Source organism: Catharus ustulatus, chromosome 7 (assembly GCF_009819885.2).
Source record: "Catharus ustulatus isolate bCatUst1 chromosome 7, bCatUst1.pri.v2, whole genome shotgun sequence".
NCBI classification, from domain to species: Eukaryota; Metazoa; Chordata; class Aves; order Passeriformes; family Turdidae; genus Catharus; species Catharus ustulatus.
Window position 1 is genome coordinate 12,617,130 of NC_046227.1, and position 25,352 is coordinate 12,642,481.

General features: G+C 36.1%; 1 protein-coding gene across 1 annotated transcript in view; it reads right to left on the bottom strand.

Annotated features, from left to right (window-relative positions):
- Nucleotides 1–25,352, bottom strand: part of ADAM23 (ADAM metallopeptidase domain 23) — a 68,692-nt gene that overhangs the window by 40,105 nt on the left and 3,235 nt on the right. The window contains exons 3-6 of the mRNA XM_033064391.2: nt 17,238–17,314; nt 4,910–4,973; nt 2,704–2,786; nt 1,953–2,016 (exon numbers count right to left, since the gene is read on the bottom strand). Coding sequence (XP_032920282.1) covers nt 1,953–2,016; nt 2,704–2,786; nt 4,910–4,973; nt 17,238–17,314 — 288 coding nt within the window. The remainder of the gene's footprint in view (nt 1–1,952; nt 2,017–2,703; nt 2,787–4,909; nt 4,974–17,237; nt 17,315–25,352) is intronic.

Sequence of the window (25,352 nt, forward strand, 5' to 3'; positions counted from 1 at the left end):
AATCAAAGCTGAATGTCTATATCTGGTTGAAATTTTCCTTCCACAGATGAAACCACTACTATTTGTGAAAACTTCCTATCTAATTGCATCTAATTGCAGCAAATTGCAAGAAACCAATCAATATACTATCCTTAAGAGGATCCTTTCACCCTGTTTTATTGGTGTATTCCACAATTAAAAAGGACAAGATTTTTAATGCCTATTTTCTTTAGAAGTCTGACATACCCCAAATTATCACATTTGAGTATCTACTCTAGAAAACAACTCCTTTCTTTCGTAACACCTCCTTTCCAGAGCCTGTCAAAACAAGCAATTCTTTTCAAAGGGTAGGTTCCTACTGTTCTGTAACTTCCATAAGAAATAAATAGCACACTGAAGGACAACACTGCATATATTTGCTAGATTTTGGGGGGAAGCAGGAGTTTTATATAGTATCTACTATAGTGAAGATTAATCAAGCTGAATAAAATACATGCTGAAGACTGTGTTCAAGATATTTATCTCACATACTGCAATTAAAAAATGCACCTCTTAAAGCTCTCTTTAGTAGCTCCATTACTTTCAGTAGTTCTGAGAAAAGTATGCATCTCATCTGTTTTCTAATTTAGAGTTCAACTTGAAACCTTGAATTGGCAAATGGTATCTCACTTTTATAACCAGAATTTTTGCTCTACTTACAATTTTTACTGAAATATCACTCAGACAGATATCCTGGTTTCCTTTGTTCACCCAAGCAAGAAAACAGTTTAGTCAAGTTTTCTTCTTCCTTGTATAAACATAATCTCCATGCATTTACGATGTCTTTATTGTCAGTTTTTAGAATTGCAACCTTTATGAACATGTGCTACATCACAGACACACAAGCATGTATTGTTGTTCCTGAGAAGACTGATTATTTTAGATGTAGTATTTTTCTGAAGTTTCATTTGTAGCCCGATAATTGACTGTACAAATGATACCGAGTCCTCTGAATGTTGATCCAGTTTCTTTGACAGTATCAGCCAACGATTTTGCAGATTTTTATTCAGACTCTAATTTCAGCTTTCCAGTCACTAAAATGTGTTGGTTCTGCAGCATTAGTTATTTGTCACATACTACACATATCCTGTCATATACATACTAGAGCAAGACAAGCTTGAGAACTGTAGCATTGCATCTGCAATACATCCTACAGACCAAGCAGGACACAAACCTTAAGAATTCTGTCTCAATGTTGCAAAATCATTTCACTGAAAATCACTCAAATGCTTGAATCACTCAGAAGTTAGAAATATACCTAGTTTTACTACTGTCTGTGAAATTGTGTCAGCTGTGTCAACAGCTGAAGTTTTAGAAACTGTTGGACACATGAAATACAAAAATAATAATAGCAAAATACTTGCATAAATGCAGTCCTGCATGCTGATCCAGCATAATCTTCTATTTGAGTATACTGGATCACAATCATTTAAGCTACACAATGATCACTAACTTAAGACACACAAAGTTTAAGATACCCAGATGTAATTATCTACTTAATTATGCTTTTTGTAGCATCATGGCAGGCCAAGAGCAATCTGATGCAACTATTTAGAGAGGAATGTATAAATTACTTCTAGAGATCCTTTCAATAAATTTATAAACATTTTAGTTCAAGTACTAGATCAAATTGATAAATACTTTTTGACAGTCCATAACCGTGTGCTACGGGAAACAGTTTTATTTGTCTGTTCCAAGCATCAAAATGATCAACAGCAAATAGAAAACAAAAGATTAAAGAAAAGCAGAGAAAAATTGTAGGTAAATCATAATTACACATTTGCCACCTTAAATTCAAATCAAGTGTTTTAAAATACTATTAATTTTCATAGGAATGCAAGAGACATAACACTTATTGATTTATTCTAATACTTTTATTTGTTATTCCTTGAGCATTCTCCAAAACCAAATGAATTAGATAAAAATAAACTTACTGCAGTGTGGGTCATATCCATTGGTTCTATCAAGTACAAATAAGTATTATCTTCAAACATGCCACTAGAACATGGAGAAAAAGAAGTGATATTTAGGATTACAAGGCAATCGGTTTGACTGCAGGATATAAATTTTGATAAGACAAAACCAAACTTAGGGCAGAAAAACTGACCAATATTAAATATATATTCATTACTACCACATGTATCTAAAGCCAAGATCAGGGAATTTTTAAGATATCTGGCACATTTTAGTGGCCTAACACTAAATGTAATGGCAAAGCAATGATAAAGTACCAAAAGGGGTAAAGATTTGACATTGAAAAAAGGAAGCCCATGACACACCCTGAGCATGCAAAATACAATCAAAAGCTGAGTTGCACTTAGCAGTAACTAATGCTGATTTCTTGCATTTTTTCCTTATACAATCTAACAAAAAGATCCATTTTTCTATGACAGAATCATAAATGAACACTGAGCATGCAAACTGCTAAAATATAATTCTTGTTTATCCTGTACTATAGTAAGTCATCTGGGGAAATATTTATCTGCACTTACTGTATTCAAATGTTTCATGAGACAGGATCAAAACACTAATTCCAATGATACCAAGAAAAATTTCAAAACATCAAAAAATCTTTGAGCATGTGTTTTAGTTGTGTAGTGTTTCAGGTCCTCTCATATTAAGAGATAATATTCAAGAATAATAATTAGTTATAGCCTTGTTTGAAAAATGAGAACATGCACTTACTGAAGTCCATTACAAGTTGAAACAGCAACTTTGGAATCCTTCACACCTCTGATATTTCCATGGTAGTAACAATGCTCTCCCCCCTAATAATTTTTAAAAACAAACAATCACTCAAAATTATCCTGATGTATCATCTGTTGCTTAAAACCAATGCCAAGAAAAAAAATTTAACAGCAACAATACACATGTACCTCATTTATGTAGTTGTCTTTACTGTCTATCAGCAATAAGCTCATATAAACTAAAATAAAAAGTATTCTCAAAAAATTTTATTAAAAAACCCTGAAGGGTGGTTGTCTCTGAGCCATTGTTTGAAAACCTACTGTTCATCATAAAAATATTTTTAATTTTTGTGTCACGTCATCTGAACTCCAACATGCATATTAAACCCATTCGTTATGCAATTATTGAAACTTGAGAAGGTACAAAAATTTAAACACTCTTTGTCCATGACAGCATTATTTCCATTTTGCATCTTATTTAATGAGTTATTCAGATTCTGATTTAAATTCCTTACAAGTTATTGTGTATGATTAAATCAAAGTTCTTCACAGTACTTCCACAGCGAGAATGCATAAAACATGCTTTTTAACAGTTAAATTTGATTCTGTTTCTCACACAAAGCTTTGCAAGATTTTTTTTTCTTTAAAGATGATCATCCGAGTAAAGAAATTGCTGTTTGTTCTTCAGTAATTTTTGTAATTAACTACCTCTTTCTAGAAAATACAGTACTTTCCACTGAGATCTCACTTCTCCAGATCCACATCAGGAAACAAAACCTTTCACATAGGCCAAAAAGGTATTACAAGACACTGCAAAAGACTAGGATGCGGTCCTTATTTGACCTCCTACACAAATTATGTGGTGTTTTGGCATCTTTTTATTATCTATAATGAAGCCTTTTACAGATTAACGTGACCTCAGGAGCTCTATTATTGCTTCTAACAAAGCAATTCAGAAAACATCCCCTAGGAAGTTTGGATCAAGTTACTGCAGCGTGCAAAGGTAGCCCATTTGCTGAGTCTGAAGTTCTAATATAATTTTCCAGTCACATTCATGATTCAGCAACCGCAGTGCTCAATGCTAGTGCTGCAGCTGACAATTGCATGAGCTTGTCTAAATGCCAGAGGGAATTGTTTTCTTGCATCATTTAGCATTTTTGCTTATTCTGCAGAATACTGAGTCTTAATGGAACAACTTCCTTTGTATGTAACATGAAACTATTTTTCTTGTTCAGTGGAAGAAAACAAAACAGCATATTTCAGTAATTACATGGCAAAGGAATTGTTTAATTCTGCCCCAATCTGCCTTTGTTTTATTTGAGATTCTTTAGAGCAAGGGCAAAATAATAAACCAGACATCTAATACTTAGACAAACAACAGGCCAGACTTTCTGAAGACATGAGTACAACCAGAATGTTTGCTTGACTCCACTCTAAATGCAGATATAATTCACACATAATAAGTTTGCAAGAAATATTTTGGAATTTCTACCAAATACAAAAAAAGTAATGCCCTGCAAATGTAGATTATAACTTTCCTAGGAACCTTCCAGTCATCATTTTGTTACTACAAACAAACAAAAAGATTGATCTGTTTCCTTAGGGCTGAACTACCTTGCAGAACTTTAATCTGGCTTTGGATCAATAGCCTATGGCACTGAATTCAATTTGGGAGCTAGTCAAACAAAATTAATTGGATGTCTAGCAATATGCTGATTTTGTAATAACTCCAGAGGTTAAGGTTTCAGTTATCTTTCATTTCTGTTTCACGACCGTATAATTCTTGCAAACAAAAATCACTGCAAGACTTTTGGGTTTGTTTAAATGTCTTACATTATCATTATTCTTTCTCCTTGCACTTTGTGCTAAGGACACACAAATAATTAATGAAGACTAATCTGATGGTGACTTCAACCCCTCCACCTCCTATATTTTACATGATGTAATTGTCCTGGCAGTAATGGATCATCTTCACTACTACCACCTACAAATGCCTACTCCTCACCCCAAAACACAGTGTTTCTTTTTTGTACAATTCCTCCTGTATTACTGGGAAATCCATACAGGATGAAATCACAGTTACCTTCTATGTGTGAAAAAACACTTCTGAAGTTTTCAAGTCTTGCAAAACATTTTTTCTCTCTTTTTTTTTTAACATTTTATTGGCATTGTTCCCTCAGAAATACAATTTAAGAACACAATACCTTAGAAAACTTTGGTTTTCCATCTTCATAGTGAATCTCTACATAATTGGAAGATAATAAGTCACTGTCAAAGAAAGGATAAATAAAGATGAGAAAAAACTGAGTACTCTTTCTATTGCTATGGATAGAAATATATGGGGGTATGGGAGGTTTTGTTAGCATTTTTTCAAACCATTTTTATTTTCCTTGTACATTAGTCTTAAAAAAAACAAGCAGTTTGTGTTCAGTAGATGGTTTGATGGTACACTGGAAGTGCAGTACAGAAGGGGGAATTTCATTCTGTAATCTAATTCCCTGTATTTTAGTTAGATTACCAGCCTTCTAAATATGAAAAAAATATATATACACCCCTTGGCTTTAGAACTTTCCTTGCTGACAGTGAATATATTTCAGTTCATCATCATTTTCAAATTTTTGTCTAAAAGTGTAAATAGACTATGCCAGGCTGAACAAATAAATACACAATTGTCATGAAGAGTGTATAATCACTTTCACAAACTCCAAATACTCAGGTTTTTTTCCCAAAACAGTAATATGCCTTAAAAGAAAACACACAATGAACTCCATACTGCTCTTTTTCTTATTTTCACTTTTTATTTTCAGATACCTTTCTCATTCTTATTTTCATCCTAACTCTGGCAAGAAAAATTTCTGAAGCATGAAAATTTTTCATAATGTGCAATTTACAGGTTCAGGTTTTTTTGGTTTGTTGGTTTGGTTTTTTTTTTTAATTAATCTTAGCCAGCCTGTACACACCGTGCAATAACCTCAGTGCCCCATTCACATTTCACCCTGTTACAATCAGGGTTGCAGCATAATGCCCAGGGACAACAAAGCAATTAAAGATGTTAACTGGCCCCACCAAATATGCAAGATAAGTATTTTACTTAATATGATCCAGAATTCTTAGCATTTTTGAAGCCTCTAATGTACACTTACAGCTAAAAAAAATTAAAAATCATTAAAGGGCCTGATACTGGTACATCTATCAAAACAAAAATATCATTGCTACAAATAAAAAAATCATTATGGAAGTCTGGTGTGGCAAAACAGGTCTGATGGGAATTCATGACTAAAAACAACCTATGATAATGGGTATCTCAAACTCAGATTAGGCTATTAGCAATCCTGATAACATTTTAACTCTGGGACTCCTGGTTCATCCAATCAATTCTTCATGCCATATTTATCAGGCACTGTGCTTGTTACAGAGCATCCTGCAGAAGTCAGTTACCAGTGGTTCTCTTAGAAGTCCTTCCTCATGAAATTGATACTGATCACTCTGGGCATGCAAAATCAATGCTACTAGCCCTGAATAATTACTGAAGTCTAATAATTTGCCTTAAACATCACTGTGAAGGCATTATTAAAAATATTTTTTTTTTAAAATACAGAATTTAAAAAGTTGCATGAAATAATTTTAACTTTATTTGTGTCATAGTAAGCTAAAAATGTTCTGAAGAAAATACAAACACTGTATAAATAGTGCCTAAGTATGATACAAACATTAATTTCTTCAAAGTGGCAAGATTGAAGCTTCTAATAAGGCATACATACACAAAACAAAGTTTAGTGTTGATAACATCCTTTATTCTTTGCATTTTTCACACTTGTTATGAAGCATAAAGGCTACTGCTCTTAGCAGGGGAAGGTACAGACTAGGCTACAGGTAACTGACACAAGTGAGTAAACTGAAAACAGTAATTACAAGTATTTAAAAAAACTACTCTACTATGGTTAAGCACAGCAACTGTGCTCAAATGATAGGGCCCTGACCAGATTCTAACTTTTATAGACACTTCTGCTTCATTTGGTTTCCTCAAATTTCCTCCCAATTCCTGGATCAGTGTTTATCTACCTGTTGCCAAATTTAAGATCACATTTTCACACATTCTTTTTTGTCCTCTCCTAGTAACCATATATGACTGACCTCAGAACTTCTTTCTTTGCTATCTAGTGCTTTTTGCATCTCATAAGACTTTCAGTAAGTCATTTTCCACTGTGTGTACTGACTCCCAACTAACTACAGTTTAATTACAGCATTTCTCTCAGGTTTATCCTATTCTGTATGACATAAGGGTGGCTCAAAATTTCGTTAGTCTACCCTTTGCAGAATCTTTCCAGAGTTTAGTATTTTTTTCTTGGATTTTAGTTAAGCTTCTGCTTGTTACCCAGCTGGTCCCCTTATCTACCAACCTTTTCCATTCTTTAGCTTCTCATTACTTCCAACTGCCAAGGAATTCCCAGTTTGGGTAGTGTCCAAACACAGTTAGGATATCTAACATGGAATACTTATGGAAAACTCCTATATGTATATACACAAATACTGCAAGTATGCAGACAGAGTTTTCCAGTAGCCTCTACACTTCTCTTATTGCTGATTTTCCAACATGTATTCGGTCTATGTGGCAAGGTTTTGGTACTGGGGGTGGGGGGGGTACAGGAGACTCTCTGAGAAGCTGCTTGGAGCTTCCATGTCCAACAGAGCCAGCGCCAGCCAGCTCCAAGATAGACCTTTGGGATCTGCAGGATACAAGGCACATCAATGAAGTTCTTCATGCTGGAAAAATTCCCTCCAAAGAAAATTAAGGCCTGATGTTTGTGATATACTTCCCAAATGCCATGCTAAAATCAAAATGCAACTTCAATTTGTGAAGCACCCTTTTGGCAAAGGTAACACAGTATCCACCACCTAGAAGGTGGAGTAGAAAAATCTTTTATAACACTTTTGGATTTCACAAAATTGTTTTCCATGTGAGGCTGGACCAGAGTGTTTATCACTAATTTCTGGTCATTATTATGTCCTTAAACTTGCCACATATAATCCCTAAGGTCATGCAAAGGCATTTTTCTCTTAACATTTCCCTCAGGACAGCAAGAATTTTCAATATTATGTTGAAAAAAATAAACAGTTGCTCCTTGAACTGTATGCATCTACCTTGACAAGTACCTGATTTTTTTTCAGGTACCTTGTATCACTTTTTCTTATTTCAAGTATCCACCTACACTAGCAAAACATCCAAAAGAACATCTTGCTTGCAATCATTGAGAAAGACAGGAAGGGTAAGGAAGTTTGGTCTACATTTTGCTAAAACTCCAGGAATAACAACAGATGTAAAAATATACATAAAATTGCTACTGCAAATTTCCCCTATGAAACTTTTCCTGTTATTAAGGCTGACAAATCTGACAAAAGACATAAGAAAGTATTAAAGGAAAAAAAAAAATGCTTAACCAAAATAACTTTCAAACGTTATTTTTTCTTACATAAAAGACACACACAGAAGACCACTGTAATTTCACCAGGAGGTGTGATGGCCTCTTTATGTAAGTGGCATCAAAAAGAAAGGCCTAGAATACACTGATTAAGAGCTCATGTAGAAACGCAATTGCCTCAGGAGTGAGGCACAGAACTCATGCATAAAGTAGGTGTCTCCACAGCACAGAATAACTCTTCCTCCTTCATAATAATTTACAGAATGCCTAAATTTACCTCTGAAAGGTAGACCCAAGTTTTATGAAATACATTTGCATCTCATCTACACTGGACTGTGTTTTGCCACCATTGAGCCATTTTGAGCCATTCACATTTCGCTTAGAGTAGAAATGCATCCAGTGCAGCAAATTTGTTTTTCAACATGACGAGCGCCAGAAACAGCGCAAGCTTTAACTGAAATAAGTGTCAGTCATGATCACATCAGACAAGTCTATTTAGGTGGTGACACATTAGTATGATCCTTTACAATGAACACAGCAAGTTGCAACATGTTGAATGAACCCACTACAAAATAATTTGTCTGCTGTGTCCTTTTCTACAGTTCCTTCCTCCCCGCCTTGTTTATCTTAGAGAGTTTTTATTAAGCTGTCTACTCCCTGGCTTTTCTGAGTTACACTGAGAAATGCAAAATAAGCAGCATAGGGATATGCCATTCCCTGTAGCTCCTGCCTTTGAAGGCATAGGCCAGCTGTTAGAGCAAGCAGCAGATGCTTTCTGAACAACTCACATCCACTTCCCTGGCACGTACTTCACCGCTGATGTTTTCATTAGCACAAGAATTGCAGAGTAAAAAGTGGCTTACCTCAGCTGGCATTTAACTATCCTGATGAAGAGAATTGATTTGGGTAGGAAAAGGCTATGAAATGACTACAAGATATCTCATATACAAGTAAGCAAATTAGCTTCCAGCAACCTAGTAGACAGCCTGCAGAAAATCAGAGTTCAGCAAGAATTACCTTTCTCGCATACTTCGTAAATTATCTTTATACTAACCTATTACCAGGCAATAATTCATTAACTATTCTGAACTGTTTCAAGCTCAGTACCAGAGTCTGAGCAACCTAGTTTTGTTGAATTATTTAACAGAACACCCATCAGATGTTTTTGTCCATTTGACAGATATAGTTTAGTAGCACATAAAGATAGGAAAAACAAAGAGACCTTGCTGCAGTATTTAAGACTATCAAGGCATTGTCATCTAATGCAACACCCATCTAGAGCCTTGTTTATATTAACAGTTTCCATTATATTCACAAGTTTTGTTGACCTCACTGTTCTTATGGGAATTTATTAAACTTCTAACATGTATTTACATTAGTCTTTACTTGGATTTTGTCTTTGAAGCTGCTCTGACAGGAGTGTCTCCAAGGAATAATATTAATTATTTTTTAAAACAGAGCAAGGCTTTACTACTATATATTATCTTGAAGGAACTTAAAACATCAGAACATGATACTGTAGATCAAGCAATCTTGTTTACAAGTAATTTGCAGAAACAACTGATGGTGCAAACGTATAGGTTAACTTTTTCATAACTATGGAATCAAAGAAAGTCCTCAGTCACTTCTGCTATTAATGGGATAATGATTCTGTAACAGTAAACATACACTCATTTGAAAATCACTCCTTGCATGGTCTTGCTATTGTTGCTTGGTTTTCCTTCATTTGTCTTTGAGGTAGAAAAAAGAATGACCTAACCACAAATTTATAAACTGAAATTACTTAGGTGATCTACAAATGGGGAATAGGTCTCCAAAAAAGACTGACGGGAAAGCTAGTAATAGAATGGTTTAGAACACTCATATAGAATGGTGCAGAAAATGCTGCATTTTTTTTTTCTGGATAGTTTACCTCTCTCAGTGAAAGAAACCCTGAGTCAGTTCAAGGGAGCTCAGGAAACAAATTCATGGTCTTTTCTCTAGCTATGTTCTGAAGCTATCCCTCTGAGAATGGAACATGCTGTGTTTTATTGGCTACTTCAAGCATTTTGAAGGCAGCAGTTTGAACAGTTCTTCAGAATATTAACAGTAGGTTGGTCAGTTTCCACCATATTTTCATTTACCATCATGCTGAAGATTATATCACTTTCAAAAGTGCTGTGCACAAGGATATGAAGACACAAACAGCTAGACAATATTACAGAACATGAGTTCTATGCCATGGAAAACTCTTCAGTGCAATTTGTTATGACAGAAGTTTTCTAGAAGAACAATCAACAAAATAAAAATTTCAGTTAAACAACTGATCATATTTACTCAGTGTTGTCTTTCAATTTATCCCTTTTCTTTCCTCATCAGCTTGGAAAACTTATCAGTAAGAATTTTATTAACCTGCAGTGTGAGATTGAGGGCCACTATCTGTCTTTGCCAGAATGGCCTCATCCAATGATAACCATATTTGCTAAAGTTTCTAGTATTTAAAGGAAGGTTTTTAGACACAAGAGAAACTTGTTTCTTCTCCTCTTAAGCCCTTCACTGAATATGCCACATGTTCTGATATTTTGTGTCTAATGGTAACACTCATATTTAAAACAACTCTTTACATGGAGCAAAAATCCAATCAGATGTGGGGTTTTTTCCATTATTATTTTATTTCTAAATACAACAAAAAAGGTAGAATAACCTTAGTTATACTTACAGAGAGCTGATTTGAGCATCTTCAAATTAGATTCACAACTATAGCAGAATCAGAGGTACACCCCAGCAAACTCAAAGTTTATTTTGGTTCCCTTAATCCATGCTCCCATGTTGAACTACACTGTGCAACTTTAGCACTGTCATTGAATCAAGCTAAATCCAGTTACAGAGGCTTCTAGGGGCTTGATTGATTAATTTAATCATATGCTAGGCACATACAGGCTTTATATTAGCTCCAAATGCAAAGATTTCAGCTTGCCTACAGAGCAATCTGAGATGCCAGGAATTCACTTCAACATAAAGATCTCACTATTGACAAACCGGGACCATATCAGAAATCAACTAAAGTGGAAAGACAACATTCTTCACCATTACCAGGATACAGTGGTAACATGTGGGAATAAGAAATAGGATAGATCTATGCAGACAGCTGCTGTCTGACAGCAAACACTGCTACACATGTGGCAATCTTTAGGGAGTTCCTCAGCACCCAGTGATCTGTTGACACCAGGATTTCATAAATCATTGCTAGCATAATTATTTACAATGGCTCTCAGTAGATTTCTTTCCTGTAAGTTCTTCCAGTTCTTTAATTCCTGTAAACGATTCAATATGTACTGCATCCTGTAACAAAATTTACCTTTTCATTATTTATGTGAGAAGCACCTTCTTTCAAATTTCTCCTGCATTTAATACCAGAAATTTTTACATGGGAGGGAGAAGGCAGCATCCTCATCCAGCCACATGGAATTTTACAGCACTGTCATATTGCTACAGATGTGTATTTGTTTTTTCAAGGCTTGTTGACCCTAACAATCCACCAAACCAATGGATGTGGTTGCATCTCAGCTGACAGATATTCAAAAACTCTTCAGATGGATAAGACATGCAAACTTAATTAAATCTTGGAGTGCACAAAATGAAATTTTCACCCCCCAAGCAAGTGTTTTGACAAGTGACACTTTATACAAGGACATGTGGTGATAGGACAAGAGGGAATGGTTTTAAACTGAAAAATTACAGATTTAGACATAAGGAAGGACCTCTTTACTGTGAGGGTGGTGAAAGGTTTTCATATCTGCCTCTAAGACTTCGCACATGAAGCATCCACTGAGACAAATGATAATTTTTAATAGGTTGCCTCCAGCTCTGGATGTAAAGTTCTGTTATCTACAGCTGAGAATTTCAAGGCTGCACTTACAGGAGGGCGCACACTTTGCTGTAAAATCCTAACACTGAGTTCCTTACATTTCATCTGTAACAAATTTTTTAAAGCATACTAGAGCTGTCACAGTATTATTAGCAGATTTAATTTAGTTTATGTATCTTATAAGATCCATTTAATATCCTAAATGTATAAGTGTTTACTTAAGAAAAATGTCATAAATATTTAAAGTTTCCTTCTGAAAAACTGTGAATAGTTTTCCCATTTTCATTAAAAAATAATTATGAAAAAACTCCAGGAATTAAGTAGTTTCTCAAATAATTCAGTTACTGCCCTACTGTTTTTTAAATTAGGCTAATATTGTAACCTCCTCTGGGACACCATTCTCAGGTTAATTCAGTCCTACAGAAACATGCACCACAAAGAAAAAACACCAATTATAAGTTTTAAACCATTATATAAAATTTTCTGTTATGTTGGCTGCACTTCACAAAAGAAACTGACTTTCCACCACAGTCATCATATTTTAATGTCTCAAATTGTTAAGCCATGTTAAGGTCAAATGTAGCAGGGTTGGTTTTTTCAATTCATGTCAAATACGCCAACTATTTTTTTCTGTGATATCTTCATTGAAAAGAAGTCCATTTTCCTGGAAACAGTTTCCTGGAAAGACAGACTCCTACAGAGAAAAGAAGAAAAAGCTAAAAAATGCAGTTATTTTGGTGTTGTTTTTTTTTTTCAACTCCTCCCCCAAGAATCCTAAATTTCGAGGCAAGTTATCAGTAGGAAGGGAGAGAAATTTTTGTCCTTGGGTTTTACCTTCTGTTTCTATCCATATCATTTAACTAACTCCCTATTCTTGGCTGTGTCTCAGCCACCCCATTCCCAGTAGATGAAGGCTCCAGTATAGCCTCAGCCCCCTGTGCTGGTGGAGACCTCTTTATTTAGAGGCTAGTACTAGACCATGGCTGCAAACTACCAGAAAATACAGCCAACTTCCCTCCTCGTTAAAAAAGCAGCAAGTAGACATTTTTAATTCACTGCTTTTGGCAGTACTGCTCTTTAGTGTGTTTTAGTACACCAGAACATAAAGCCTGCTACCTTTAAACAGGGCATTAAGAGTTACCCGCAAAAACTCTTCTCTTTCAGCAGAAGAACAGCAAGTTAAAAACCTTTTACATGTTGCTGGAAATGAGATCATTAAAAACTAATTTGCTAGCACCTTGCAAACATTTGTTTGTGTAAATAATGCATCAATATAAAAAAAATAAACTGGTCAGATACACTCCCATCATTGATTACCCAAATACAATGTTACAACACTGTCATTTGAGGACAAAAGTGAACCTACTGAATAAGTGAACACTTTAAAAGGCTTTTTGTATGAATTGTGTTTTTGACAATGCTACATGTTACTCATTGCATAGAAAATTTACTGAGTTTGGGCAGACAATCACAGCTGAATTGTAAGTCTAACTTTTCAAACGGGAATGTTATCCCACTACAATCTTCCATTTTTGTACTAAGGGTATTAACTACAAATATCATTTAAACCATTACAGATTATAAAAATTACTACTTTTTACATCAAGTTATTTCCACAATCAACATGCCTGCATTATAACTGGCATCACACTCAGCCTGCAGCTGGTCAAACATTTGAGTGGAGCAAGGGGCAAGATGTGTAAAACTTCAGAGTAACCCACCTTGTTAAGGAGTTCAAAACTGAGTCCTTTTCCCCCGAGTCTTCTTGTCAGAAAAAGCTATCAAAAATCACCTTTAGGGTAACAAATTAAATTTCACCTGGTTTAGACTGTGTGCAATTGCAAAGTTGGTTACACATTCAAGCTCCACACAAATCTTACATATTAATATCTCTGCACACTGGATTCAAGGGCTTGAGGGGCTCTCATTCCTTTCAAGATGCTTGTGCCATTGCATCATGGCAAGATGGAAAACAAAGTAAAATTTTCTAGTAACATGCTCCATAAACTTTCGACTGCCACCTCTTCTTACAAACTCTCAACAGTTATTAATGAAATTGAATATCCAATTTTCTTCACTTAATTGTCAAGTTATAAAATTTGCTATGAAAAAAAGAGCATCTGCAACACAGAAGGTAGGCAATCACACAGCTTCCAACAGAAGTAAAGAAAACTAAAAGCTAGAACCTGTTTGTATGTAACAACCATCCTCAATTTTAGCTTTAATTATTTGTAGAACATTCAAAAAAAACACAGTAACAAAACCAAAAGGCACAGACTATTCTGAATCCACTTACAGTATCAGTGGCATTAATTCGCCTTAGAACAACTGATACAAAAATGTATTCATCCTATACAAGGGTATTCCTAATTGTTCTGCCTTTGCTTCTGACTAGACATTAGCAGTTCCAGTATGCCAACTAAAACCCAACTCAGCAGCAAAATGGTACTTTTTGCTGAACTCAAACATAACTGAAATACAAGAATGGGTTTTCTCAAATCATTCTGCAGGTATTTACAATTTATGTTACAAGTTTTATGACTTACAGTTTTAGGGTATTATGTCCAGTCAAAAACTAGGACAGGTTTCTGAAGTCATTTTTTGGAGCAGAACTAGATATTTTGGAGCAGAACTAGATAAAGAGTCAAACGTTTATGACTCAAAAACCACTAAAGAAGCTAGGAGAAAACCTAACGCATAAAGAGGCAAGCAATGGGGTATCAGTAAGGCATCTGAACACCCTGTACTTTATACATAGGCAGTAAGAACACTCCTGATATCACAAGAGCAGAACTTCTTCAGCTAAGGTTCAAAACAAGTAAGTTCCCTTTCTCTTTTTGAAGTGATAGGCACTGCATTTCTTGATTGCTGGGAAAGCAGCCACAATTAGAAAAAATCTGTACACTTACTTATGAACTGTTTGTTGTTAAAAATGAGCAAGAATAAACAGCAGGACTGGACAAGGGATAATATTGCCAGGATATGGGAAATGTCAACGGGTTTGTGATTTTACTTGGCTAATAGCCATTCACCATGAGACTCAGAGAGGAAATGCAACAAAACCCAAATCCTAATGAACAGGAGATAAGAGTTCTGGTCTCCATTATTATCTCTGTTAGGCCACTGACTGACAGGCCATGGAAGAAGCTACTCAGACATGGTCTTGAAGAGGTTCAGCCAGAACTTTAGAACAGATAAGAAGCGGTAAACAACATAATTTGTCTCCTGGGAAAGAACAAACTTATCTCAGGATGTCTGCCCAGACTTGTGGGATATGTGCAATCATTTTTATGGAACATTCAGGGAGCGTGCCAAGGGTAGAGAAGGTGAATCAGGACACAACATGTCAGAAAATGGAGACAAAGTGGTCTAAAAAGGAGTCACTCCAAACAGCTCCAAACAGTCTGTCCTGTGTTAAGTCCTACTTGTAATACTCCCTTGGTGACCTTCCTCTCTACTCTGCATAGGTGTGATCTGCAAGGAAACTTGAGAGTCAATCAACAACTATAGGGAGACCAGTATCTGGAAAGACTCAGGCCTAAAACAGTGACCACATAAGAGACCTCAAGCCTAGGCATCAATATTGAAAGAACTTAAAGCCTATGTTAACATTTGTGTGTCAGTGAATGCTGGCCTGCCCATGAACCAGGAAAGGGCTGGTGTACCTGTCATCAGCAAACTTGCAATTCTTATCGGCTACAGAAGAACTTCATGAGTCTGTTTTCTTCTTCTTCACCTCAGTGCTGTCAGCATGTTTACATGATGACAGTAAAGGCAATGGTTTTTCTTTGCCAGTGTCACTGTGACCAGCCATACCCTACACACAGTGCCATCCTGGGATTACGTGCTCACTCCCACTGCTCACTGGATGTGCAGACAGGAGCAGTGGAAAGCAGACCAAGAGGAAGAATTCCCTGTATCTTACAGGGCACAAAGTATCGGTTCTCTTCACAAATATGTAATGACTTCCCACTGGAATTACTATGCACAGGTCCAACCCTCCTAAAAAAACACAGTCTTGCACTACACTATAATTTTTCCAGAGCCAAGAGAACACCCAGTTATCTTCAAGCTTTCTTTGTCCTTTAATTCTGTGTGACATTCCCAGCCTTTGCACTAATTCATCATTTGCCAGACACTCAAGACTTCACATAACATTTTGAAAGATGAAAATGCAAGAGCAATCTAAATTCAAAATTATGCATGGATGAAGGAAAATGTTTCCAGTTCACCTTTACAGCAAAATATCTGATAATTAGCAGTCAAGAAGCAAAATAAGCAAATACAAGCTCTGCAGATTTTATAATATATATATAAAATATATATTTTTTTATGGTACATATATATATAGTAACTTGCTGCTTTTTAAAGTCATTAGATTGAATAAGTTAGCATCTTTATCCCTAACAAAAACTTCCCTTATATGACAGTTTAACATCAAAAAAAGACCTCATATGACCCTCAAGACAAGAGGAATGCTTTTCAAAATCAGTAACTGATTGTTTCTGTAAGTTTGTTTCTCCTTTTTTAAGCATGCTCAATCTCAAGGGCCATAGAAGGGGAAAATGCACTTTTGAGCATTACATTTTGCCTGTCCAGTATTTAGTATGAATTTTATACTCCTACCTTATTTTTAAGCTTTGAGTGGCATAAAAATGGTCATAACAATTTTTAGAAAATCGTAGTTCCATACCTTCAGCAGTGATATAAAAGCATGTGGGATAGAAACAACTAAACCAACACTGCCTGTATTGCAAGTCAGTACAATTATGTAAAATTGTTTGTCTTGCAGGCAAACAGATTCTAGCTGCACCTTTCAGGACAGCCATCACATTAAGATTCCCATCTCATTAGGAACTTAATGACTGTAGTGACAATAGCATGATTTCCAGATCATTAAAGATGAGCCATTCATACAAGTATTTACAGTATTCCTACACACTGACTTGAGCAACTAAAACAACTCATGATAATTCATCAATTAGCTAAAAAAAAGCACAAGAAAATCCACAGTTGCAAACATTACCAGTACCGGAATTTTTCCATCTATCATAACTTATTTTACCATGAACAATAAAATTTTAAAGGTATCTACTTTATGGGTATTATGTATACCTTACATTAAAAATGTTAAGTGCTGTTTTGTATTAATAATCTTAGATAACAGCATCTTTTTTCAACAGATCTTGGAATATTACAGGCCCTGACCTTGTACCGTAAGATTATAAGAGCAGGAGCAAAAGAAACTTCAAATCATGCACTTACTTATTCAGTGTGAGGTCAAGGATAAATTTAGAGCCAAAGGCCTCAATCTGGAAACTTGCCTGGGCCAGATGTACAGCCTGCAAACAGAAACACACAGTTGTCAAAATATTCACTGAGTTTTATATACAACAAACGTGACTGTGAAAAATAAAGTTATGGAAAACATGTTTATTTTCATGAACCTCATGGGCATAAGAAAACTTTTGCCCTTATACCAAATTCGGATTCAGAAGGATTTTCCTTTTTAGAGGGAAATAAATGGTACCTGAAAAGCATGCTTTCGAATACACACTCATTTAAAAAACAAAGCGAAAAAAGTTTCACACAAATGTCTGTATTTTGCCATAACCAGATGGCTATGTAACAAAAGCATAAGTAAGGCAGTATACTGTTCTTTTAATTAAATTACTGCAATCATTTCCTTTAAAAGGTTGAAATAATTAAAGCATTGGTAATACACACTTTCCAATATGAAAATCATGGCAAGGCTCATATTACACATTATGAAGAACTCCTTCAAAGTAATCCCTTCACAATTAATGGCTTCGTACTTGGCACTGTAGCTGAACCAGTATAAAGAATACTGATGCTGGTCAACATACAACAAATCAACATTAACTTGTCTTGCATAGGGAGTTAAGGTTAACTTCAGGATATTCAGTTCTGGTCAGATAAATTATATTCTTTATTTTTCTCTATACTGTAATAACTGTAGCCAAAGACAGTTAAAATATGCTTATCTGTTTTCTAGAAAAATAGGGAGATAAGAGATGATCCAAGAATTACTTTTTGTGAAGACGCTGTTCCAGCAGGGTTGAAGAGATTAGATCAGAATTTCATAGTATCTTTCCTGATAATGCTCTAATCAAATCATGCTTACTTATACACTAATTTGATACAGTATTAATAATTACACAAAGTTGGAATATTATGATCAAGCCCATTAGTCAAAAGACAAAAAAACCCTTATTTTTTATGAAACAATACAATTAATCTTCAGGTACGCCACAGAAAATCTATCAAGTTCTAAGTAGTTCACAGCATAACTTAAATAGTATGAAGGGTAGCTTTTATGGCTCACAGTTCTGCTTTCCTTTGGAAATTTCTCCACAAAGGATAAGCTCTTTATGTCTCTTCCATTCTTGCACTACACAAAGCTGTACCGATTTTCATCTTCTTTCTAAGTAAAGTTAATCATCGTCTTTCAGAAAATTCTTCAATATAATCTTTTTTAAAGTTGCTATTGTGACTAAAATCAGCTGTGACATTTCCTGTATTACTTTATCATTCTTTGCTGCCAGAATTATCATTTCCCTTTCAACAGGGTCACAGAGCTTTGTTGTCAAGCTGCGGTTTTTATTTTTAAAAGTCATGTACTTATAAAATATTTTAAATGCCTTTAATGCCATTAAACAATCTCAGCTAAAGCCTGGTTTTGTTCATTAAAAAAATACAATTACTCTAAACAAGAATTTTAAAAATAATATTTCTAGCTGATATCTAAAATCATATAGAAGCAAACCAGTACTAACTAAGCTTTGTCTCTGTTCTATTTTTCAGTAAATGTATATTGTTGCCTCACCAGTTCACCGGTTTGCTAACACTGACCTGGCAGAACTGAGTTTACAGTGCTCTGAATCAGCAGAGCAAAACAGTTTAAGTATAAACAAACAGGTGGCATTTTCAGAGAGACTCTGCTAGCATATACATTAAAAAAAGGAGGAATGTCAAGTTAAATGCATGCCTAGTAGCAGAGACTTTCCAGCCTCAAATCTATTTTTTTGAAAGTGGAATCAAGGAGCAAGTATCACAAGGAGCTTTCCAAGCACCTGTTCATGACAAAAACCTTATTATGTTTTCCAAACATGCATGTATTAATTGAATTTTTTTCAAAGCATGAAAATTTCTTACAGGAAAAAGGTCTCAATTAATTTTATGCCATAAAGATTCCCACTAAGAGTTACACAAGCTACTGCTTTGAATCTCCTCCACATGCAACATTTACTTTAAAGGATGTATCTTCATATATCTGCCACAAACAAGATTTCAGTGTTAACTATCTGCAGTATTTACAGAAGTATGAACTATTCCATTAAGACCATTCTGAAAAACAAGAAATATCTCCCTAGGCATCAGCTACTGATTTTAGTGACAGCTAGATGGATGACTAGTCTGATCTGCTATAGCTTTTCTGTTGTCCAATCAAGCCCATTCAGTGATAACAATGCATCACCCTTCAACTTTCTAAGGCATGAACTATGCATTCTTTATCTTTCCCAATTTCAAATTACTAAAAATAATTTGTATTCTTGGTCTGCAATATCATAAAATCCCTTCCTTTTGTAGAATCACATACAGCAACATTGCTATTTCTGAAAACAACTACTTCTGTGTATAAAAACACTACTTGCTATCTATTAGTGTGACTCACTAACAGATGCAGCCTGTACACAAAAGCAATTGCTGCAAAGCAGCTGACACTAATTTGATGACCTGCAGCCAGGCATGATCTCCACCAAACTCAGCTGAAACCATTGGTTACAGAAAAATTTTAAATCCCTACAGTTTAGCAAAAGCACTGTTTTGAATTCAGGTGAATGCAATATACTGCTGCTACAGCAAATACAAATTTTCTTAAAACAGTTTAACAATAGACAACCACCCCCAAAAGCCATAAACCAGCTGAAGGTAATGAGACTAAATATCTAATCCTGAAACCGATTCATTTCATGCAGTAAGTTAGCATAGAAAGCTACCAGTGAATTATCACCAGGTGTTTTAAGCATTACCAACCATCATGTACCACAATGACGGGAGGAAATATTTCAGAAAAGTATCTGCAGTTCTGTTATCCACCTTATAATTTCACTGTATTCTCTCACCAGCTACTGTGTAATACAAATGCATGAAGCATAATCTGAAATACAGTGTTCTTCTCATTGGCATAGAAATATAAATTCAAATAAGAATATAATTAGTTCAGCATGTAATTTGAAGAATTTATAAATTTTCGCAGGAAAAATATTAAACATCATCTTCTTGTACAGCTTTTACACAAGGAAATGCTCACACCTGCATAAATATTCTTCGTTGACATAAAGAGGAGACCAAGTTCCTTTGTGTTTGCTTATCATCTAGAAACCTCTGTAGAAATTCCTGCTTTGACAGCTATAGCCTAATCCAATGGCAAAGCTCAAAAATTATATAAAGTTTTTCTTCAGCAAAGACTTACTGATGATGTATAGAGATGTGGGTTGAAGAAAGGTCTGAGTCTTTCCAATTCTTCCTATCCTCATACCCAAATTTTAGGAATAATAATTCTTTTTTTCCCCCTGTTCTGGAAGCTCAAATTACTAGTGTAGTCATTGTAATAAGAGATTCTTCTTACTAGGGACATTCTAAGAATGCTGTAGCTGCTCATGCAAAGCAGTAGCTCTTAGGGTTTTTCCAAGCTAAAACCCCCTACATATAATGAATATTGGTGTCTTTCAAAACCATCATTAGGTTACAGCACGTTTCAATATAAAAATGGCTGTAACAGGAATCTCAGTTCTACTGATCTATGTCACAACTTGAATCCTTTCATTATTTTCATGATCACATTTGGGCATCATTTGTCAATAATCCACTTTTCTTAAGACTTTCAGGAAATTACAATCATTATCACCAAAAAGAAACTACTACATTGGTTTTACTTTCTTCAGAGTAAAACTGTGCTCAATGCAATAATGTGTTATCCCTTAAAAAACACTAAGTTCTGTCACAAGTCTTTAAAGAAAAGTCACAGCATTATTTAATTCACTCATGGTAGCTGTGAGTCTTCTGCTATATTCACAGACATACAACCTCCAAAGGACAAGCTCATTGCTTTCAGAAATCTATTTTTGCATATGGTTCTGCTGACTAAAATGATGGCCAAAAGCTACCTCACTCAGTTTGGAAGCTGAGCAAGGGTTTTCATCACTCTTATTATTGAAATAGAAATGTTAAGTCAGATTTAGATGGATTTTACAGCATCAAAACAGTTTTTTGCTCTAGACCTTCATTCTAATAATACCCTAAGTTTTGTCACAAGTCAATGTAACTTACTATATATTAGTTCCTAATCCTGTTTTACCTTGTTTGCCTATCCTGAGACCCCATACAGAAACCATTCCCTCTTCCAGCATTTGGTTACATTCTACTGCAAGGCACATCCACCAAAACAATCTTCCACTGCTCCCTAGAAATAAAGCATTTCATACTGAAACAGAATATATAACTGTCCCAGCAGCATGTGAAAACTGATTTTTAAAACATAAATCATTAACAGGAGGTTTTTTGAAATGCTATGTCTCTGGACTTCAACAGTAGAGGAGTTACTTTGATGCACTGGAACCCCAAGTCTTGAAGACTGTTTTTTGGAAGAAAGGTTGTGGGCATGTGAAAAAGACCCAGATCTGCCTCTGAAAGCAATCCTACTGTTGTGCATCTAAACCCCAGGGGCCAGAACTCACCATTCTCTCCCAGCATGGCAAATCTTGGATACCCTTCTATAGTAACATTGGCCTCCAAAGCCATATCCCACTTGAGGATTTTTTGGTAAGACTCTACAAAAAGTAGTGCATCCCTCTCTTGGGCCACTTTCCTGCTGTACCCAGCTTCCCACAAATGCTAGAAAACCTATAAACTTAATTTATTTTTGTTTTGGAACAAGGCATAACAAGTACAAGTGTTGTGCTACCTAACACTTGAGAAATGAAACCTTTTATAGTCTATTGTGTGAAGCTCATGAGAGGACCCAGAAGTACATTTTTTAAAAAAATTTAAAAGTTGTAGAAATAACATGACCCACATTTCAGCTAAGAAACAAAGATCTAGATCTAGCTGAAGTTGGCATAAGGAAAATCTCCTACTCCCAGAAACCAAAGACAGGAAGAACAACTTCAATCCTCCTGTTAGTAACTACTAAAGGCACAGTGCCAAGATAAGACTTTTGCATTCATATAAATTCAATATAGAATAAATAAATAAAAAATCAACCACACAACAACAAAGTATCACAATCTTCCATTTACAAGTAGTGCAAACTGAAGCTGCACCACAGAAAGATCAGAAGGAAAAAAGGTGAAGTCAACTGAAATACTACAAAGATTCTTAAACAATCTAACACATATGCATCACATGGACTTCATTCATTAATTTGACCAGTTTTCATTACGCAGGGATTAAATACGAAAGTACAGCCTAAAATAGGCAAGTAAATGGCAGAGTAACTAGTGCATAGAACTTTTATCTGGATTTCAGTAAGAATTCACATGATGCCACCTTTTAAGAGTTTACCAATTGTGACCTTTTTGACTAAAATTTTTCCCACCCCAGAAATGTGGCTTACACTCAGGAGCGGCTAATATGCGAAAAAATTTCTGAAATTTCCAACCCCGGAAGTGCAGCCGAGGTGCTGAGCCGAGCACCTGTCAGTAAAACCCGGGATTGTGCAATTGTTACAAATTGGTTACTCTGTTGCACGGCGGGTGCAGGCAGGCTCCGTGCCAGCAGCGCGGGGGCGGAGGAGAAGCAGGGGGCTCCCTCCTTCAGGCAGCGCAGCCTGAGGGAGAGGGAGGGGCTCCGTGCTGCCATCCCCGCGGCTCGGGGGGGAGGCAGGGGCTCCCTCCTGCCGGCCCCGCGGCTTGTGGGGGAGGTGGGGGGCTCCCACCCCGCCTGCCGCCACAGGAGCGGGCAGGCTCCGTCCCTGCCTGCCGCCGTGGGCTCCATTTCTGTGTGCCGCCGCGCGGCAGTGCCAGGCTGGGACGAGCAAGCCCGGCGGCAGCAGCAGCCGGCCCCGAGCGGCCCCGCCGAGCTGGGCCACGTGGTCCCATCGGCAGCCCCAAACAGGCCGAGCCCACACAGCCCAAGCCGAGCCAGTAAACCCCGCGATCCCGCGATTCTGTTACTAATTGGCAACTTTGTTGCACACGGGTGCTCACTGCGAATGACAGAGTGGCTTATAATTGGGTGCAGCTTATTTATGGACAAAGAACAAAATGTTGCCAACACCCAGAGATGCAGCTTGTAATCATGAAATTACTGTACCTGCTTTTTCTTCAATACCACTTCCTTTTAAACGGAAAAGAGTTGTTTTCCTTCATCTTAAGGGCCTTTCCTGCTCAACTTTCATATGCCATACACTAAAATTACACAGAGGACTAAGACAGCACTGTATCTCAACCTTTAAAGCAAGGCAACATAGCAAAAACTATTGCATTCACCTGGCAGGAATATTTTCTTCAGGTAAATGACAAACAGCTGACCCGATCAGAAACACCTGGAGTTCCACCCCATGAAAAATAGCTGAAAATAAATCAAAGCTTTTGGGGGAAGGTGGAACATATTCATAGTCAAAAGTACTCTTCCTTATTCTTCCCTCTTTGGGATCTGCAAAACAGATTTTCTAACACCTCTCTCCTCCCCAAAATTACATTAACAGCTTATAATTATGCATGAAGAGATGGCTTCTTTAGAGCTCCTGAAAACTTATGATTCAGAAACTGTTCAGCAGATACAGTCTGCTTTCATATGCATCCAGTTCGAGCTATTTTCCACTCAAAATTTGCTAAGGGAGCCCTGGGCTATGTTTCTCCAGTAATCCTATTATATTCAAACACCTTGCATTGCAGGATTTTTCCTTCTGCTGGCCACTGTAAAGACTTGCTTCTAGCCTTTTGTGACAAATTGTGCCCCATGCAGTCTTCCTGCTAGCTCCTAAAAATCTTGTGTATGTAGCCTGTAAAAATGAACCAAAGCAATCATCTGGTTCAATAAAGAGATTATCAGTTCCTTCAAAACACCACCTCCACCTGCAGAAGCTTAAAAAGACAGAACACAGGTGACTCAGACTTCTTCAAGTTTAAGGATTCCTGCAAGCTTCTTCAGAGTATTTTTATAAATAGATGCTCATTTTTGAGCATTTTGCACTAAAAATAACTTCAGAAGAACTCAAAACCAGCTAGCCTTAATTCAACTATGAGGAAACAGAATTTAGAGTTTTCAAGCATCAAATACTTAAAATCTGCTTTTTACGAGCACAAAGCTAAAATATATACTAGAACCCTGTCCCCCTTGGAGATCGATCACTTAGTCAAAACTATGGTGAACAGTTCTTTCTTTTAACAGTGATAAAAAGTATTTTCCAAGAAGAAGGAATGAGAGAGGGTCTTGATCACAAGCACCTTCTCAACATGATGATATTTCACCAAAAGGGCATAGAGAGAATCAGTGTTAAGAAAGTAACTTACTACTTATGGTTCTTTTATTCTCTAGTACACTGTTTTCTCTCCAGTGTTTAATTTCTACCAACATTTCATGAAGAACGTTGTAGATCCTTACTTTTGGAACACGACTTTTAAAAAATATTTTAAATAATTTTATATAATCATATTTCTCCAACTTTACCTCTTTCTTCTCACATGCACACCATTTCTTCTAGTCTCACCCTCCCCTTATAGTGACTCAGCATTTCTGAGGCACTCAGACCTAATCCCACAAACAGGCCATATTACATTATTCTGACCACTATAGAGAAGTGCCACAGAAAGGAGTCCACTGAGTATTATCAATAGTTAGGGACTGTTTCCACATCATATGCCTATAAATGGCATTTTAAGGTTGACAAGAAAATACAGGTTAAAATGTGTAGTCTCAAGAACGGTAAAAGAACAAAAACATTTTTCCTTAACATTTTCCATCTGTACATATATAAGGCTGTCTTAAATTTTTTCACATGGTATTAAAAAAAAGCTGAATACACATGTCTTTCTTTACCTAACTATAAAGGTATTTTGGCTACTTCTCTTTGTTACCAATGTAAGAGACACTAAAATCTCATAAGTAGGATTTATTAGAATACAGCATTTCTTTTAATTCTGGGGAAGGATAAAAGCCAGTATTGAAAAGAATCCTCCCCCTAAGTCAAAACCAACTCCTGGGTATCTTTCACAACCAATTGCATTGTTTTGTTTATGGGTTGTTTTCCTTTTGCACCTCCCACACTTCCTTTAGGCCCCGATTATTGCTCTACAGAGAAGCTTCTAGCAAATGTTAAACAGAAGAAAATAATATAATAACCAATATTTTAGC